The 18,578-nt window shown below is 33.5% G+C and overlaps 3 protein-coding genes across 5 annotated transcripts; 1 reads left to right on the top strand and 2 right to left on the bottom strand.

Moving 5' to 3' along the window:
* The first annotated feature begins 2,584 nt into the window (after positions 1 to 2,584).
* Positions 2,585 to 3,353, top strand: LOC145125816 (stigma-specific STIG1-like protein 3). The gene has a single exon (XM_079061227.1). It carries the CDS (start codon positions 2,680 to 2,682, stop codon positions 3,118 to 3,120), a length of 441 nt encoding a protein of 146 aa, XP_078917353.1. The 5' UTR covers positions 2,585 to 2,679; the 3' UTR covers positions 3,121 to 3,353.
* Positions 3,354 to 5,395: 2,042 nt separating this feature from the next.
* Positions 5,396 to 6,032, bottom strand: LOC145125752 (stigma-specific STIG1-like protein 1). Its single transcript, XM_079061172.1, has one exon. It carries the CDS (start codon positions 5,973 to 5,975, stop codon positions 5,538 to 5,540), a length of 438 nt encoding a protein of 145 aa, XP_078917298.1. The 5' UTR covers positions 5,976 to 6,032; the 3' UTR covers positions 5,396 to 5,537.
* Positions 6,033 to 7,644: 1,612 nt separating this feature from the next.
* Positions 7,645 to 11,851, bottom strand: AHG2 (Polynucleotidyl transferase, ribonuclease H-like superfamily protein). Of its 3 annotated transcripts, none has more exons than XM_079060275.1 (8): positions 11,695 to 11,851; positions 11,075 to 11,510; positions 10,803 to 10,933; positions 10,387 to 10,718; positions 10,119 to 10,229; positions 9,510 to 9,636; positions 9,171 to 9,432; positions 7,645 to 8,468 (listed from the first exon to the last, which is right to left on the bottom strand). In XM_079060275.1, the coding sequence occupies exons 2-8, from the start codon at positions 11,440 to 11,442 to the stop codon at positions 7,733 to 7,735; spliced, it is 2,067 nt and encodes a 688-aa protein (XP_078916401.1). In that variant the 5' UTR covers positions 11,443 to 11,510; positions 11,695 to 11,851; the 3' UTR covers positions 7,645 to 7,732. The 3 variants fall into 3 exon arrangements, with proteins under 3 accessions (XP_078916401.1, XP_078916400.1, XP_078916403.1); XM_079060274.1 differs by having other exon boundaries at positions 11,075 to 11,499; XM_079060277.1 differs by lacking the exons at positions 10,803 to 10,933; positions 11,075 to 11,510; positions 11,695 to 11,851 and having other exon boundaries at positions 10,400 to 10,416.
* Positions 11,852 to 18,578: the final 6,727 nt, after the last annotated feature.

Here is an 18,578-nt window from a genome sequence, read left to right as displayed (position 1 = left end):
ATATATATATATATATATATATATATATATATATATATATATATATATATATATATATATATATATATATATATATTTGATAAGCGGGGGAGAGACCACTTTATAAATTCAAACCGTAAATATTTCTAAACTACCATCTCTTAATACATGCAAGAAATTGATCCATTTGTTTATCCCCATTTTCATTTTCTTCTTCCAATTTAATTGTTTTCCTCCACTATCATTCTTGTATATATTTGTTTTTTGTTTCTAAGATCCATCTTTATGATCAAATGTTAGGGTTAATCTTTTTTCTATTATAACAGAATTATGGCAAGTTGTAAGTTTTAAATTTTAAGGTACATACGACTTTCAGTTTAGAAGCTTTCCCGTTAATCTTCCATGCAACCGCTAAGATGTTCTAATTAGGGTGTAATAGACATACTTATATGTCACATGCACATAGGCATGCATATATGTTAAACCCTAAACTCTATATGTGCATGCTTCCAGACACATACATACGCATATCAATCCTTAATTAAACCTTATACCCAAACGTTTAATACATATACACACATACAACTACACATACGTGAACATTCATAATAATAATAATATAATTATAGTAAACCTAATATTAATAAAAACATATAATTATATACTAAAAAAATTAATTATTTAAAATCTAATAAAAAATAATAACAATATTAATCAAAATAATAGTAATAATAGTTATCATATTTACATTAATAATATTATAAAGTAGTTATATTTATATTTATATTAATAATAATATGAAATAATAATAATAATAATAATAATAAAGGGGGAAGGCAAAACAAAAAGAGGAAAGAGCAAAAAGAAAAGGTGGGAAACAATTTCTAGATTCCCGCTATTACAATTCCTATGAAATTTCAACGGAATTGTAATTTTAAATATTAATTTATATTTCGTTGGTGTTTTGTAGGAAACTTCCAACGCTTTTCCGATCGAATCTTTAAGGTATCTACTTCTGTAGGAAATTTGTAAGAATTTTGTTGGATTATACTTTTGTTGTAAGTTTGCAGGAAATTCGACGGGTATTTCCTACAAAACATTTTTGTAGGAAATATTTTGTAGCTAAAACCAAATATTCTATTCATGTTTTCATCGTATTCATTTCCAAAGTTATTTTAAAAAATGCCATTATTTAAAACATTTTAACAGTTTTTTTTTAGTATAGATTGAATTACTTGCTTATTCATTATTTCATTTGTATTTATTTCAAAATTTTATTTACAAAATACTTAATGTTTACGTCTTATATTTAACTTTTTTTAATTAACACGTGTAGGACACGGATCTTACACATAGCTACATATAAATTAATTTTCCGTGCACCACGATATGATGTACATCAGCTACCTGGCTATATGACATTGTAGAATGAAAAAACACGATTGTAGCAATGGAATGGAAATTAATAAATTAAATACTATAATCGTATATTAGAAAATAGTTAACTCTAGCTATTTATCGGACAAAACAAATGGTTTCTAACATTAATTATCTTTTTTCTCGGATTTCATGGTCAGGGCCGGCTCAGAGATTTTAAGGGCCCTGTACTAAGAAGAAAAATGAGGCCCTAAATATAATTTTTTAATATATAAGATAAACAAACTTAAGACGGTGAATTGTCGTTACGGAAAACTTAAAAGTAAACAAATTAATTAAAAAGGAACATATGGAATTTTATAAAAAGTTCAAGGGTTAATTGTGTAACTTTTGAAAACTTATTCGTTAAAGGAAAGGTTGATTATGAATTATATAGTATAAAATAAGGGCCAAAATTGTAAATTGAATTAAAAACGTGTGGACATGAATCAAACCGAAAAGAAGAGGATGCGGATGTGCTTATGCCAATTGAGGTACACAGGATTTATGCAAAAACTTGAATAAACTAATATATATTTAATTATTAAATATATAATTTAATTAAAACTAAGGCACTATTTTTTTCGGGCCCTGTACGGCTGCCCCTCGCCCCCTTAAAACCGGCCTGTTCATGGTACCAAGCATTAACTAGTAACCATATTTTATTTTTTATATTGTTAATTAATAAAGTTTCTTAAACCTTAAGTTTTAAATTATGAAATCAATTGATTAAGAATAAATTTCTTTTTCCCATTAGTATAATAACGTATTATTAGTATGATATAATGCAACGCAAGTTTTGCATGCGACTGCGCGTGTCTTCAAGTTTTAATTACTGACTTCAAGTACTTAACGTAGATGTTCGTTAAATTGGTCAAGTAATTAATTCACAAAATACGTTTCTTAAGGAATAATTAACTTCTATATGCATGCTTCCTTAAATAGGGTTTATAGACACTAATTTTATTCTTAAACTAATAGGTTCGTCATCGAACAAAAACTAACTTCCATTTGCAGTTTCCATGCATAATTAATGAACCTTTCCAAATAGTACTAAAGAATTGAACTCACATCGTTACTCCACCACATGCCCTTCTCCTGGATCCTCGCCGGTCAACCCCCACCGTTTCCGGCCACCCTATATAACCTCCAAAACCTTACAACGACCCACCTCACCTCACCTCCCTGATCAATCTCTTAACAACAAAACACCTTCAATTCAAACAGTACTCCAATCTGATCAATCTTTCTCTTCCTTGTATATCTTCGTTTCAACATTCAACAATGAAGATTATGAAGGTAATGTTCTTCATCATAGCCATAGCCATGGCCGCCGCCATCACCATCACCTTCACGGGTGATAACAATGAAGAAACATTAATGGTGACTACAGAGACACCGTATGTGAAACCACTTCCGAAAAGGGTAAGTCGTTTTCTAGCTGAGAAGATCAATACTCCTCGAGCTGCAGACCACTGCAAGAAAGACGATGAGATTTGTTACATCTTAGAAGGTAAAAACTCGACTTGTTGCAGCAACAAGTGTATGGATTTGAGCGAGGATAAGCACAACTGTGGAGCATGCAAGAACAAGTGCAAGTTTACGAGCTCCTGTTGCGGAGGGGAGTGTGTGAATTTGGCTTATGACAAGCGGCATTGTGGGTCGTGTGGCAACAAGTGTATGCCTGGTGGTTATTGCATTTACGGGCTTTGCAATTACGCCTAATCATCAAAATGCATTATTAATTAATCTTAATTGTATGTAACTCATCATGTGTTTGAGAGGTTCTTCAGTGCTCGATCGATGATATATACGTACGTACTTGCATGAATTAATTGTTCATAGGCATGTATGCTGCCTGATTACACAAGTATTGTACGTAGTAACATATATGTACATATAAGCTAATTAACTTCTCAACGTGACCAAATATTTGACTCCATCAATAAATGATATGTGTCAAGTAATAATATTATGTAATTACCGATCCAGTATATTTGGGAAAATGAATAGTTTCCAAACCGTTCAAAAAAAACTCAATTATGTTTTGTATGTTCAAGAAAACCCAGCAAACTTAACCTTTTGTCTAAAAAAGCTCAACTAAGTTACACTTTTGTTCAATTTTCATTAGGGTCAACCGACTAATGAAAGTCAATGAGTGACATTGCTTATGACCAAAAATTAAATATCATGGAAATGACTTATAAGACCAACAAAGTTTTGAAATCGTTCAAAAGACTTCAATCATGTTTTATCTGTTCAAAAAATCAATTCTAATTAGAGGCAGTCAGATTCATTAGGTGTATAATCAATTGGCAAATGACATGACATTATATTTAATGACAATGAATAAACATATTAGAATTGTCATTTTATATATCGATTTAGGGCTTGAAAAAGAGAAACGAACGGTGTTTGTGTCCGATCTCTTGTAATGGCTACTTCTTCTTCTTCTCCTCTTAATTGTTGATGTCCAACTTAAGATCTACAAAAAAATATATATATATTTGATGATGCAAACCCTAGCTTTTGGATGTAGACGCCCTTCTCAAATTGGACATCTAGAACGGATGATTATCTAGAGAAAAAGTCAAGGGCTTGTTCAAACAGATGGGTAAGTGTAATTGAAACCTTTATCATGTTCATCTTAATAAGTTCTTGTTTTTGAAGTAACCAAACAAATAAAGCTTTTAATTACACTTACCCGTCTGTTCAAACAAGCCCTGAAAATTTTCTCTGGATGATCCTCCGTTCTAGATATCCAAATCCGAGAAGGGCATCCACATACACAAGGGTTTGCATCATCCAATATCTTTTTTGTAGATCTTGAGTTGGACATCAACAACTGAGAGAAAGAAGAAGAAGTAGCCATTACAATAGATCGAACATAAACGTCGTTTGTTTTTCTCTTCTCCAAGCTCTAAATCGATACATAAAGGGAAATATTCTAATATGTTTATTCCATGTCATTAAATATAATGTCATGTCATTTAACCTAATGAATTTGGTTGCCTCTAATAAGAATTGAGCAAAAACGTAAGTTTGTTGGGTGTTTTTAAACAGACAAAATATGATTAGGGTTTTTTGAACAATTTCGAAACTTCGTTGGTCTTACAACTCATTTTTCCGATATTTAAGTACACGTCATAAGTCATGTCATTCATTGACTTTCATTAGTCGGTTGACCGTAATAAGAATTGAACAAAAATGTAACTTAGTTGGGTTTTTTTTAAACAAAATGTTAAGTTCGTTGCGTTTCTTGAACAGACAAAACATAATTCGTGTTACCTTGTATATATATATTAATTAAGCGGCTGCATAATCACAAGAGGAAAAGAGTAAATGGGTGGCTATTTTTTGGCAACCAAAAGGTGTAGCGAACGGCCATGTTCAATTCGTGTTACCTTGTATATATATATTATATCCAGCTAAGAATCGTTTGCGTATATTGGAAGTAGAGAGTAGAAAACTTTTTATGTTTCAAATTGAAAGTTTCCCTTAAGAAGTCGTCTATAAACCACATGTTGTTTCTTGCAAAACACCCTTATTTGTACCTTTTTACCTTGTTCTTTTTTCTTTCCCGGTTTTGTTCTCTTTCTATTTTTTGCTGGTTTTTCCATAAAAAGCTACTGTTTATGAGGTTTGCATGATCTATATCATCGAATGATCATAATGGTTTTATTATTGAATTGCCTGTAATTATCTCATTATATGATCAACATGGGAATATATAATGTATAAGTCTATAACTAAATCTAATAATCATACTAATGATGTAGTAGTTACGATTATATGAAGATTCTATATATGGAGCTAGAAATTTGATTTCGACCCTAAAACTTCCAAGTATTCCAATTCGACTCTAAACTGCATATGGGCCAGACACGAAATCAGAATCACCAATCTCTCATTTGAAAGCTAAAAGTCTAGAAGCAATAAGACTCCACAACTCAACAAGTTGATCTATTAATGTTTTCAAAAAAATCACACAACAAGCAGTTCTAATTAAGAAGAATCTGTGAATACATATATAAACTTATCTCTTCAGTTTGATGCTCCAATAAGCATTTTCACACAAGAATATGTGAATACATAAATGATGACAGCATGAAAATATTGATCAGAATGAAATAATGTGTTTGTTAGGCGTAATTGCAGAGTCCATATATACAATAACCACCAGGCATGCACTTGTTACCACACGACCCACAATGCCGCTTGTCATAAGCCAAATTCACGCACTCTCCTCCACAACACGAGCTGGTAAACTTGCACTTGTTCTTGCATGCTCCACAGTTGTGTTTATCGTCGCTCAAATCCATACACTTGTTGTTGCAGCAAGTCGAGTTTTTGCCTTCTAAGATGTAGCAAATCTCGTCATCTTTCTTGCAGTGGTCTGCAGCTCTAGGGTTTTTGTTTTCCGCTAGGAAACGACTTACCCTCTTCGGAAACGGTTTCACGTCCAGTGATTTGGGAAGTGAGGTTTTGTGGTTGTCACCGATAGAGGCGATAGTGATGAGGACGATGGTTATGGCCATGGAAACGACCACCATGAAGAGTACTCTGATGATTTTCGACATTGTTTTGAATTTGATAGAGAAGGGAGAGATCAGATGGTCTTTAATAAGAGACTTGATTCTGCTTTAATGTTCTGTAAAAAACATGGAGCTTTTGGATGTTATATAGGGTGCATCTCCGTGTGTGTATGTGTTGTGGGGGAGGGGGTTGACCCATGGAATCAGGTGCGATCATGCACTGTTTCAAAAAGCTAGCTTAATTCCATGGGGCGGGTGCATGCATGTGTGTGTTGATTAGGGCACAATCTAATCTAGCTAGTCGTCGATGACCTACGCGGTGGTGAAATTTTTGGCTTAAAAGTCAACTTATATTTTCTGCTTTAAGAGACGTCATCATATATAACTTCAACATAAGGTTTTCTTTAATTAACAAAAACATATTTAAACTCATACTTAATTTGGAAGGTTTGTTTAGGAATAATTATATGGCATTGAAAAACAAAAATTAAATAAAACATCGTCATATAAAAAATACAATTAACGTAATGGTGTATTTGGGATGAGAAATCAAATTTTACTTGACATGTTTGATATAAATGAGCCAAATGATTATTTATATGAATAACAAAATCCAGATGTATATAAAATAATTTATAAAATAATAACAAAATATGAATGTTTTACTTTGCTAAGTCCATAATTATGAGAATTTGAATAGATGTTGATTATAATTAAATAGGAGTTGAATGGATTGTGGATGATGACATGAAAAAGAGTTGGTCAATAGTTAAATGAAATTGGAGGTAATTAATGTTATTATGTTTCAATTAAATATCAAACCAAAAAGCAATATAATCACATTTAATTTTATATTATATATTTTTGTATTCGAAATTTTTTAATTCTAATTAAACCATAAGTGAAATTAACCATCTTTTTGGGTATTGTATTATGTTTTTCAATCAATAAATCCAACGAAAGGTTTAAAAATAGACTCATGAAAATGGAAACGTATTAATTACAAATCTGTTACAATGAATTGTGTATGCTAAGGCTATGTTTTATACAATACAAGTAGCTTATTTTTTAAACTTTTTAGGTTGTTATTTTTTGCAAACCAAAAAATAGTTTATGAGTTATCGGATAGTTAAAAAATAAAATAAATAAAGTAGTTTAAACTTTTTAGGTTGTTATTTTTTGCAAACCAAAAAATAGTTTATGAGTTATCGGATAGTTAAAAAATAAAATAAATAAAGTAGTTTATGAGCTATAAGATAGTATTGGAACTAATATTTGATATATGATCAATGATAACGAGACACTATGGATTTAAATAATTTTTCATGCCTAAGTTTTATAAAATTCTGATCTAAGTTTAACTTTTTGAGGATTTAAATCTTTGTTTCAATCTGAACCAGATAGAAAGATGTGTTTGACTTTCTATTAATTTTTTGTCAAAATGTTTTGTATTTGTATTTGTATTTGTTAAAAATCATAAATGACATCCTTATGTTTGATACAACTTTGAAACTGAATTATGTTGTGTTTTTGTCTAATCTTTATAAACAACATATTGAATGTATCTTTTTAGTATAGTCAATTTGAATCTAAAATGAATGGTCACTAAGTTTTTCATTCTAGTTTGATTATTTCCATTGGAAGCTATATTTATACAAACCTGGTTGGATATGAGAAGCTAACGAGGCATATATTTTAAAATTTGCCACAAAAATTAAAGCTGGTAATATCATTAATCTCTTTTTAGGAAGGAAAAAAAAAACAAATACAAGATTTCACAAACTTGGTTGCCTATAAGAGTCTCAGCAGGACACAACATCTAGTATCTCTCCTTTTGGAAAATGTGGGCCACCTATTTGTTTTTTGGTATCATCATCTAAAGACTCCAAATTATGAAAACAAACATTTTGTTGAACCTCAAACTTAACACCAACTGCTTCAGCTTGATGAGCAAACAAGACTTTAGAAACAGGCGATCCACAGATTTGTTTGTAAGCCTCATAAGAAGCAGCACATGTCTGTCCGCCTTCTAGAAGCTGTGAAAGAGGGTGGAAAACGTAAATTGCATCATTCTTCTTCTTCTCTAAACTCGATTTCATTTCCAAAAATTCAGAAACCAATTCGGGGTTGCTAAACTGGACAAACACAGCAGTCTTATCCAAATGGTAGACGGAAGTCAACCCAAAAACTTTACACAAAGTTTCCTTTATTGCCCTTGCCTTGAGTTTCGATGAGAATCCCCATATTAAGGCGATGTTTTGAAACGGAATTTTGGGTTGTTGGATTTTAAAAACTGAAGATTCTGTTGTGGTTTGACCGGTATTTAAGTTGACTATGTCTCCACTGCTCCAGCTGAGGTATAGAAGATTGATGTAGTTCTGAAGCTTGTTTTGTTTGATTAGATTTAAATTTAAATTTAAAGAATGAGAATTGGTGAAATCGATGTCAAGATGTTTGCATGACTGAGCAAAAATGCAGCCTGTCATGAAAGCATCATAACCAGCTTCATGTTTAGCTCCTGAGTTCCAGTTTGATGATCTACATTTATAAAAATAAATATTCAACATATTCTTAAATTAATATAATATACCTACCTACCTGCAAATTTATAATAATATGGCTAAATTACAAAAACGGGTATACGCAAAATTTCAAATTCAGTCCAACATTTGGAATCGTCCTTAACAAAATTAAATTATGATTTATGGTCACTAAGTATAGCTGATTTTTGCAACTTTGATCCTAAAATATTTTCTCCTGCCATTTGCATCATTATTTGAAGTTCTTGTAACATTTGCGGTCCGTGTTCCAAATAAATTGACCATTTTTAGTCCCTTATTATAACTTTTTTTTTTGCTATTTTGGCCACAAAAATTAGTTATTTTACTTGGAACAAGAACCAAAAACTTTACCATAACCTCAAATAAGGACCAAAACTGAACAAATCAACTATACAAAGAACCAAATGTGTAACTTACTCTTATTTTCACTATCATTGCATAACAAATGATAGCTAGAGAGACCAAAATTGAACAATAAGGCCATTTTACAAAGATTAAACATCCAATACTAATGGTGTTAGTTAGAGGGACTAAATCCACAAAGAAATGTGAACTTAAGGACGACATCAGAATGATATATAAGTTGGACTGCACTTGCAATTTTGTGCATACCACAGGGACCATTTCTGTAACTTACTCTTATAATATTAAATTTTAAAGAAAAAAAAAAAAGACATACCGCATATCATCAACTTGAACCTCCACTGCAACAGAAGAGGTATGAGCCAATCCAGAAGCAGAAGCAATATGTGGACAGATGATGGCAAAAGCTTTGGGGAGTGATGTGCTACTTTTCTTCATCTTTAATTGCAAAATATTACTTGCATTCAGAAGAATCTTTGTATCGATTATGTAAGGGAAGTTTTTATGAACTAGGGTTACATATTCTTCAAGATTTGAAGGAAGAGGACCCAAGAACTTTCTACAAACATGTGCAATATCTGTTTCATATGATACAATATATAATATAAATGATGGCAAAGGCAGAAAATAAGTGGCATAGAAATTGAATTCCTACCAAGAAAGCAATTGTGTCCAACAATTAGCTTTTGCTCAGAGGAAAGGAGGTCAATTACATGGCGGAACCCAATCGCAGCTCCAATTTTCATCTCTGATTCCTTACGGAGACTTTCTTTTACCTCTTTCTGCATATCATATATAAACATTTAGAAGATATACTAATTTATTAACTGTTGACTTGATCACTATTATAGTATGTGGTTGGAATATGTGATACGGTTTTTGAATTGTATATTTGAAATAAAAGCAACAAGATTAAGGGGTTGTTTCATTTTGACTTAATGTGCTTGATGGGTTAAGCACTTAATCTGGACAGCAGAGCCATACATGGTTGTTTCTCTTTTACTTAACCTGTATAGAATCATGACTTAATGGGTTAAGCCAAAAACCTTTTACCTATTTGCCGTTTCTTCGTTAAAATTGATGAATAATACAGTGAAATTCTTTTTTTGGAATGTATGCAGTCTAGGAAAGAAACAGATCTTATGTTATACAAAACTTTATCCAGACAGACATCATAACCCATTCAGCCACTGTACCCATATAGAACTTAATGAAGAAAAAAAAATAGCCCATTAAGTCTTAAGATGAATGCTTGAATGTTTACCATAAGCAACTCTAGGTCCCGTCTGGACTCTATGTAGACAACAATTTGTTGAGAACATGAATCACCATTTACACGGATGTAAGCTAAATCCTTGAAGCTCTTTTCTACAATCTGCATTGTATCCCACAAAAATTACAACACTGAATGTCGAAATTATTTGGTGCAAACACACTAACTGATAACAAGTAGAAAACATGACCAAATTACTTTTCAAGACTATATATTAACAAAAAAAAAAAAAAAAAAAAAAAAAAAAAAAAAACATTACCGACTTAATCAACCTTAGTTGGCGGGAAGTAAATCCATTAAGTTTGATAGCTGGTCGCATCCTAAAGAAGATGGTCTCAAATTGATCAATTGAAGCATTAGAGTCTTTAACAATCCTGCTTGACCCTCCATTTCTAACCTGTAACAGGTCATCATGCCATTCATTGAGTTTGTTTTTCATTCTCTCTACAAAAAGAATATCTGCCATTCTGACAAGTGGGACATCTTTAATTTCTTTAGTTGCACATGGTGACTCTGGTAATTCATCTTCATGTGCTGAATGTAATTGCGATCTAGCTTCATCTTCTAGTGCTCTGGATAAATAAGATATTCCTGAATTTATCCAAAGTTGTAAAAGCTCAAAAAAGAGATGCGGATAAACTTCACAAAGGATTTATAATCTAAGGGATAAGCTACCTTCTTTTACACACAAATTGAAATCAAATTGGTACTTTGCCAAGAAATCAATTGAGGAAGTCTGGCACAGGAACTCATAAGATCTAGCATCACCTCCAACTTCTTGCCTTGGAAATATGTAAAAGTTGTGCCTGTCCGTAGAACACATACAGTTAAGACATATACTACAGCTAGAAAAAGCTTGATCATGGATGGATTCATAAAAAACTGTATATACAGTATTATACAAAAACAAAAGGGGAACTCAAAGGAAGGCAAAGGAAAAGACTAACGGGTGGGCAATGAAGGAGTGCTTGGTTGGATCCCATCGGAAGGTACAAACTCCAAACTGAACAACAGCAAACTTCTCAGCGGAGTCCTTTACCTTGAGATAACGAACATCATATCTGTCAAACTCAAACGACTCCCTCCAAGGAGCGCTCGTGACTCCAGTCATTTCTAAGTCAATTGACACGAAATCAGAGTCTCGTACGTGACGACGAAGATCAGAGAGAGACGAATCGAAGTTGGATTTGGTGACATTTTTTATAGCAAAACTCGAAGAATGGGAAGAGCAAGCCCGAGAGGAAGAAAAGGAAATTGGAAACAGGGTTAGGGTTAGGGTTTTTGAGAGTGCCCTAACCATCCAATGTTGCTTCATAACAATATGCTATTCACCGTATCTGACACTTCTTCATGACCCCAACTCTGAAAGGCTCTGTCAAGCAGCTGAGAACATTAATGTTTGCAAGGTATATGAGATTAAGCGGAGCATGCACAATGAAAAATTAGTGTAAAGAATGTAAAAATATGAGTCTCTATCATTCCGGCGGGAGGATTAAAGAAGAAGCAACAACTGGAACTGGTTTATACATAGAGAAGTGGAGAGAAGTCCATAGGAAAGAAGAGTTACCTGATCGTCGAGAGCCGAGAGTGTGGGGCGTAGCGGGGAAAGAAAACTGTAAGCAGTGCGAGAGCGAGAATGCAGAGAAGCAATTAGTGGTTAGGGTTTTACGTTGCGTTCTCCGAGTTCGAAGAAGAAAGAAGAAAAACGACGACGATGATTTTCTTTCACAAAACTGCAAAAATGGTCCATATAGTTTGTTAAAAATTATGTATAGTGTCCAAAAAAAAAAATTAAGTTGCAAAATCAAAAATTTTCTATAGTTTTATCCTTATTTTAATTTCTTTTACATTTTTAAACATATTTTTAATAATTGATATATATATATATATATATATATATATATATATATATATTAAAGCACAAAGGAGTTAGGAACAGTAAACTTTTTCAATTCATGACTTCACCACACTACTTTGTGGAGATTAACAGTTTTGGTCTCTGCCTCCTCTCCCTTCCACTCACCTGCTTATGTATGTTCTTCATCGCCTTCGTCGCTTGGAAATACCTATCTTTCTTCCTCTTTTTCTGTATTACTCTTCGGGAAAAATAAATCATCCCAATCCTCTTCATCGATGTGGGATCGACTCCATAATCGCATATATCTCTACCGGTGGTGCCCATGGGAAGCCCTAAAATCGATTTCAATTTGTTGCGCCTCTATATGACTATATCGGATTCGTGCTTTCCACCGCCTTCCCATCGTTTTTGCTTCCAATGTCACCACCCCTAAATCGCCTCTCCGCCGCCACTAGTATTTGGCCTTCGAATGTCGATAAATTCGTCGGTTCCGTTTCAGATGAATTTTTTTCCCATACTCTTCTTCAGTTTTGGTTTAGGTTTTATCGATTTTGGGTAAATGACCCTCGCCACACCCTCTAATGAACAGCCACCACCATCACTACTTACATTTTTTCTTTAGCTTTCATCAGTTGTCTTCGGTCGTGGTGTACAAAGGAGGTAATTTCGCTAGTGGGTTCAGAGCTCGAAGTGGCGATGGAAGTTTGATGGTTTTTGTAGATGATATCTCTTATTATGAGGGACAATCAGGTCAATTTGGTCCCGATTGGAACAACCGAAGGGGAACGCTTGGCCTAAAATTGGTTTTTCTCTTTACTTTTCGTTTTTTAGGGCATGTTGTTCCTTTTCTATTCGATTGTTCTTTATATTCATGTGTACGACTGACTTTGTCTCCTAATTAGACATCCAATTCTGGATTTTTTTTTGTTTTCTTTTTCTTGTCTTTATCAAATGAGTTGTTTTTGCAAATAGGTTTGTTGAAGAACTTAGAATCTAATGTTGGGTTGTTTGCTTTTTCAAAAAATATAGTTTTTTTTGCGGTGGGGTTTTGTCATACCCCCGAACCAGACGACGGAAACGTCTGAGGGCTCGCGTGACTTAAATTGAATATCATCACAATGATTATACATGAAACACAACATAAACTTCACCATGTATTAATACATAACGATTGACATTGTTCACATCCAGTACATTGTTTAAATATTACATAGCCATAGCATCAATTGTTTGAGAGTTTTCAAAACATAACATCCTAACATACTTGATATTACCCTTCAGCTTACCTGTTACCTGAGAATACAAGTTATATTGAAAAAACGTCAACATATGAAATGTTGGTGAGTTCATAAGCAGGGTTGTGATAAAAATGATTTGTGTAGTTTATAAAACCCAGAAAATCCGATATTTTCTGAAAAGACAATTGTTTAACAAAGTGTGAAGATCCATAAGTTGGTGCATGAATGATTTCAAAACGTGTATAAAATGGGAAGTTTTGCATTATAGTTGTTGAAAAATACAAGTGAGTGGTGTTGATTTCCTCGAAAAACCCGATGTTTTCCGATAACATAATGTAATTATTTCAAATTGTTATATCGCCACAACGAGTGATTTTGATTACTCTTCCTTGATTACTCGGATGGTATTGGATTTATTTAATTACGTGAGTCGTTATAACCATGCATAATAATGACTAGTTCGTCTGTCTTGGCATCCTATTGTACGCCGGAATTGATCTTAAGATTTTGTCACCCTAGACTGGCCGAGTCTAACTGTAGCGAACAACTGAGGTGTGGGGGAGTCACCCCCGTATAGATCTATACACAAACTCTCGCTCTCCTTCCAGGAGACTTTGATTATAACTACAGACTATGAACGACACTTAGAGGTGTCGCCCGTTATTACTCACTTAATCCAAACAAAATTGATTACTATTGATTAACGACCTGAATTTGTTTACTTTGATTTCAAATAAGCCTAACAAACGAAGAGAAGAGGAATACAAAGTCCTGCTAATTACGTGAGTTATTTTAGGCTGTTGATTATACGAAGGACGCGTTGGCCCATTTCATATTTAATTTAATTTGGACCTTACTAGCAATGCAAATGAGCCATCAAGGCCCAATAGCACATATATGCCATTGAGGGTCCCTTAAACATGTAATTGGGTCACAGGAGGCCCAATAGACATGTGTTATTATTGTTGGGCCCAAAAGTCATGTCAATGGGTCATGAAGGCCCAATAAGCATGATTAAGGTCTTTCAAGCCCAACTATTTGAATATTTACTTGTTTTAGGTATAGTATAGTGGTCGGAAGTTTGATTGAACAATTGTTAAAATTCTCAACGGCACGAAACTTGTCGGTTGTTTATAACGATATTTGAAAATATATGTATATTCTTCATTCTATTTTCATAAGTTGTAATTTGGTATTCTTTTGACCCAAATATCTTAAAACCAAAATAATTGACTCAAAATATTGATTTGACCCATTCAACCCTTTTTTAATAAAAATGACAATTTTAGTCCCTTACATAAAGAAAAAGACATTTTAGGCCCTTAACTCATTTTCTTGACATTTTTGACCCATAGACTTGTTTAAATAAATGTTTTTAGCTCAAAATTTTCTCTTTGACAGATTCAGCCCTTCCAGCAAAGAGTCTTTCGGTTAAAGTCCAACTTTTTCGCAACTTTTACAATTTTGGCCCAAATTCCAAAAACTTTACATTTTTGATCCTTTTTGGACAAGAAAAACTTTTTAACCCTTGAAATAGCTTTGTTTACCCCTTTTACCCCCTGTTTTGAGAATTGTACCATTTCAGTCCCTTGAAAATCATATTTTCGCAATTTTTGGGCCTATGGGCCGAAAAGCCCAAAAATTGGCCCATTAAGCTACAAATTACATTTCTAGTCCTTTAAAGAGTATAATATTCATAAAAACATTTGTTTTTACTGTTTTGACTCTTTTAATCCTTAAGAAAACCGTAAATGACAAGTTTCAACTCAACTTTTATTTATTTTACAAATTTAGCCCAAAAATGAGTTTTATGTTGCATTTTGTTTATTATGACTTAAGCTAGAAACTTTTCTTGACTTGTTCAATAAAAAGTATATTAGATCATGTTTGTTTCCTCTTTTGTGCCATAGATCTCGAGATTTCTTCCCTTTTTGTTATATTTTTACCACATAAACACATAAAATCACACATACATACATGAAATCATACATAGCATACACATACACATAGATCTAAACATTTTACTTGTATTCTCCCCCATAAAACTTGTGAAAACCGAAAATAGAGGGGTATGAACTCACCTTTTCTAGCTGATCACGGTTTTGAAGAAGAAATGGAAGAAAGTGAGGTGATTTTCGGCCCTAGCAAGCCCTTTGGAATGATTTTTGCCCTTAGATGACTCTAAGGAAGCATGATCATGGAATGAAGCCATATAAGAAGGTGTTTTTAACTTAATAATAGGAATCAATGACTTAAATACAATAGCAACTTACTAAGTAGGTGATAATTGTTGAAAAGCTCTTGGAATCACACTCCAAAACCACGAAAATGACAAATGATTGAGAGAGTTTTTCTTTGATATAGAAAGGAAGTATAAGTGAGTTTGGAAGTAAATTGTTTGTGTGTTATGGGGTTCTCGGCCGAGGGTGATAAGAAGAGAGGAGAGGAGAGAGATTAAGCACTATTACATAGAGGATAATAGCTCTTAGATGTTTGTGATGGCCTTGAAACATGAGGTGTAATTATGTGTTGTCAAATTCCTAATCCATCCATCATCCTTTCTTTCTTTTTTTTTATGTGAAGTTGGGCCGAGGGTGAGAAAGAAAGATGAAGGAAAGAAAATTTGGGCCTTTCATGCTTAATTATAATTCTATGAGGCCCACAAAGGATGGTTCTTGGCCCATTGGGCTCCTATGATGGCTTACGGGCCAATTTGTCAAAAAGAATGGGTTTTATGGCCCATTTAGGTTAATTAGATTTGTTATGGCCCAATAAGGCCCATTTAGATAAACTAGCCCATTTTAGGATTATAAGGCCCAAAAGGTTAAGTTTTATGGAAGTGGGTCCAATTAGGGTCCATTTAAGGGTCCTAAGCCCAAAATAGTCAAATTGGAAGCTTATTGTTCCATTAGGCCCAATAAGGAAATCCTAGTCCAAAATGGACTTGAACCGGGATTTTTAGGGTTTCCAACCTTTTGTTGACTATTTGAATGTTTGTATAGAGTATTTGATGGAATTTGTGGTCATTGAATAAGCACCATACATATTTTCAAGTTTTAGCTACAATGTCATTCTTTGTTAAGTGTTTACAACGTATCAGAAATTCCTAGTTGTGACATCATCCCCCCCCCCCCCCGTTAGAGGGAATTTCGTCCCGAAATTCTTTTTAAAGCTAAATTTGAGAATGCGAGAATAGGTGATGCTTCATCTGGTCTTCGCGTTCCCATGTGAATTCTGGTCCGCGTCTCGCGTTCCATCGAACTTTCACAATCGGAATGCGACTTTGCTTAGTACGCTTCACTTCCCTGTCCATGATTTCGACTGGTTCTTCGATGAACATGAGATTCTCGTTGATTTCGATTTCTTCTAATGGAATGACGAAATAGTTGAATTGCAAATTTGTGGTATCAGAGCCATTGTTTGTTTTAAATTGAATTGCTATAATAGTTGAATTGCAAATTAGGGTTTATAGCCATTAAACCCTAAAGGCCAAAATTTTCGTTTTTAGGGTTTTTGGTTCAAAGGGTTTTTCGAAAAACCCTAGCCTCCATGAACCCTAATCGAAATTAGGGTTAGGGTTTTGGAAAACCCTAGCCTCCTCCATTGAATTTCGAAATTTGCTTGTTATTTTAGGGTTTTATCTTATTTTGGATAATTATTACTTGATTGGATAATTATTGCCTAATTGGATAATTGAGAAAAATAAGGAAATTATCCTTTACCCTAATTTTCGAAATCTAGAGGGATAAGGATTAGGATTAAATTAATTGTTTAATTTGATTAGATAATCCTTACAAGATTTAATAGATTAATTAAAAGTTAATTAATAGATAATTATTAAATCTGGTTATTTGGTTTATTTTAAATTTAAAATTAATGTCTTAATTTTCGAAATTTATATATAAACCCTAAAGTTTTAAAAAGTTTAAAACACACCTTATATATATATATTATAATTAACAGTTAAATATTATATATATAAGAATATGGTCAGTCAAATCGCTAGTATGCCTCATTCACGAAGCTAGTCTATAAGGGGGTATAAGGAAACTGCCTATAAAATGGTAGTTGAATGGGTGTCCACTCTCACCCACCGCTTCCTTGATTAGTGGAGGGTCGTTAGCAGAACGGGTTTGATAGGACAACTACATCTCATTAAAAGTATAATGTTATTAAAGAAAGTACTAGAACATTATTTTACAAAATCCCAACTCTAGTTACTTTAGGAAAAATGTGAAAAGTATTCTAATCCATGAAATTGCACATTATGCTTTATTGGTCGTTAGTGGAGCGTGTGTGGTTAACCAGCATACTAAAAGGCACTAATAAAGAGTAGTAATGGGTATCTCATAATTGTCATTTTGATGGAGCGTGTGTGGTTTACCAGCACATCAATAGTTAATGATAAAGACAATGAGGTTACCAAGCACATTTGCATGGTTATTCACATCTTGTTTGTGATCCTCGGCATCCCAGTCACAAATAGAAGAGCATAATCCGAGATTAAAACATGCCATTGAATAGTTTCAATGTATCTCAAAAGAATTAGGAATTTCACTTCGTTTATTTCGTCTAATGGTGGAATTGGTGAATCGTCATTCACCTACCTTTATGAATTTTACACTTGGATCTCGGCATCCCATTTCTAAGTTGTGAATCTTCATAGTTGGATCCTAACCTTAATATTGTATCTTTGGGTTATTATATTAAGGTATCTTGAAATCTAACTAAAACTTTCTTTCTTTTCAGATGTCTACTCCTGGAAACACTTCTGCTTCATCATCCTCCAACCACAACTTCTCTTTGCTCAACATTTGCTCCAAAGTCGTTATGGATGGCTCTAACTATAACGATTGGATGCGCAACATCAAGATGGCGCTTCGTTTTGAGGAAAAAGAATATGTCCTTGAAAAGGAGCTCAAAGAGCTTGATGAGTCTAAAGCTACTCCTGAAGAATATGCTGCCTACAAGAAACATTATGATGATGCTACCAAAGTGGCATGCATCATCGTCGCAACCATGTCCCCATAACTGCAGAGGTACTATGAGGACTACTGGCCCTTTGAGATGAACAAAGACCTTATGGAAAAGTACCATAAGCGAGCTCGTAAAAAAAAGTTTGAAGTAGTCAAGTCACTCATGGCTTGCAAGATGAAAGAAGGGGAGTCGGTTGTGTCTCATGTGCAAAGAATGCAACGCTACATAGAGCGTTTGGTCAAGCTCAACATTCACTTTGATGAGGAATTGGCCATTGACATGGTCTTGAACTCATTACCTGATTGTTATGGTCAGTTTATTCTAACTTACCATTTGAACAACACTGAGCAGACACTGGCCCAATTGCACAACTTGTTG

Source organism: Lactuca virosa, chromosome 7 (assembly GCF_052849685.1).
Source record: "Lactuca virosa cultivar CGN04683 chromosome 7, Lactuca_virosa_CGN04683_v6, whole genome shotgun sequence".
NCBI classification, from domain to species: Eukaryota; Viridiplantae; Streptophyta; class Magnoliopsida; order Asterales; family Asteraceae; genus Lactuca; species Lactuca virosa.
Note: the sequence above shows the minus strand (reverse complement) of the source record. Positions and strands in the feature narration are given on the sequence as shown.

Excerpts from the sequence above, each read along its gene's own strand:
- AHG2 (XM_079060275.1), bottom strand. The coding sequence starts at position 11,442 with ATGAAGCAACATTGGATGGTTAGGGCACTCTCAAAAACCCTAACCCTA. Across the intron at positions 10,230-10,386 it reads AACTAAGGTTGATTAAGTCG|ATTGTAGAAAAGAGCTTCAA; the intron begins GTAATGTTTTTT and ends GATACAATGCAG. Across the intron at positions 9,433-9,509 it reads TGGACACAATTGCTTTCTTG|ATATTGCACATGTTTGTAGA; the intron begins GTAGGAATTCAA and ends CATATGAAACAG.
- LOC145125752 (XM_079061172.1), bottom strand. The coding sequence starts at position 5,975 with ATGTCGAAAATCATCAGAGTACTCTTCATGGTGGTCGTTTCCATGGCC.
- LOC145125816 (XM_079061227.1), top strand. The coding sequence starts at position 2,680 with ATGAAGATTATGAAGGTAATGTTCTTCATCATAGCCATAGCCATGGCC.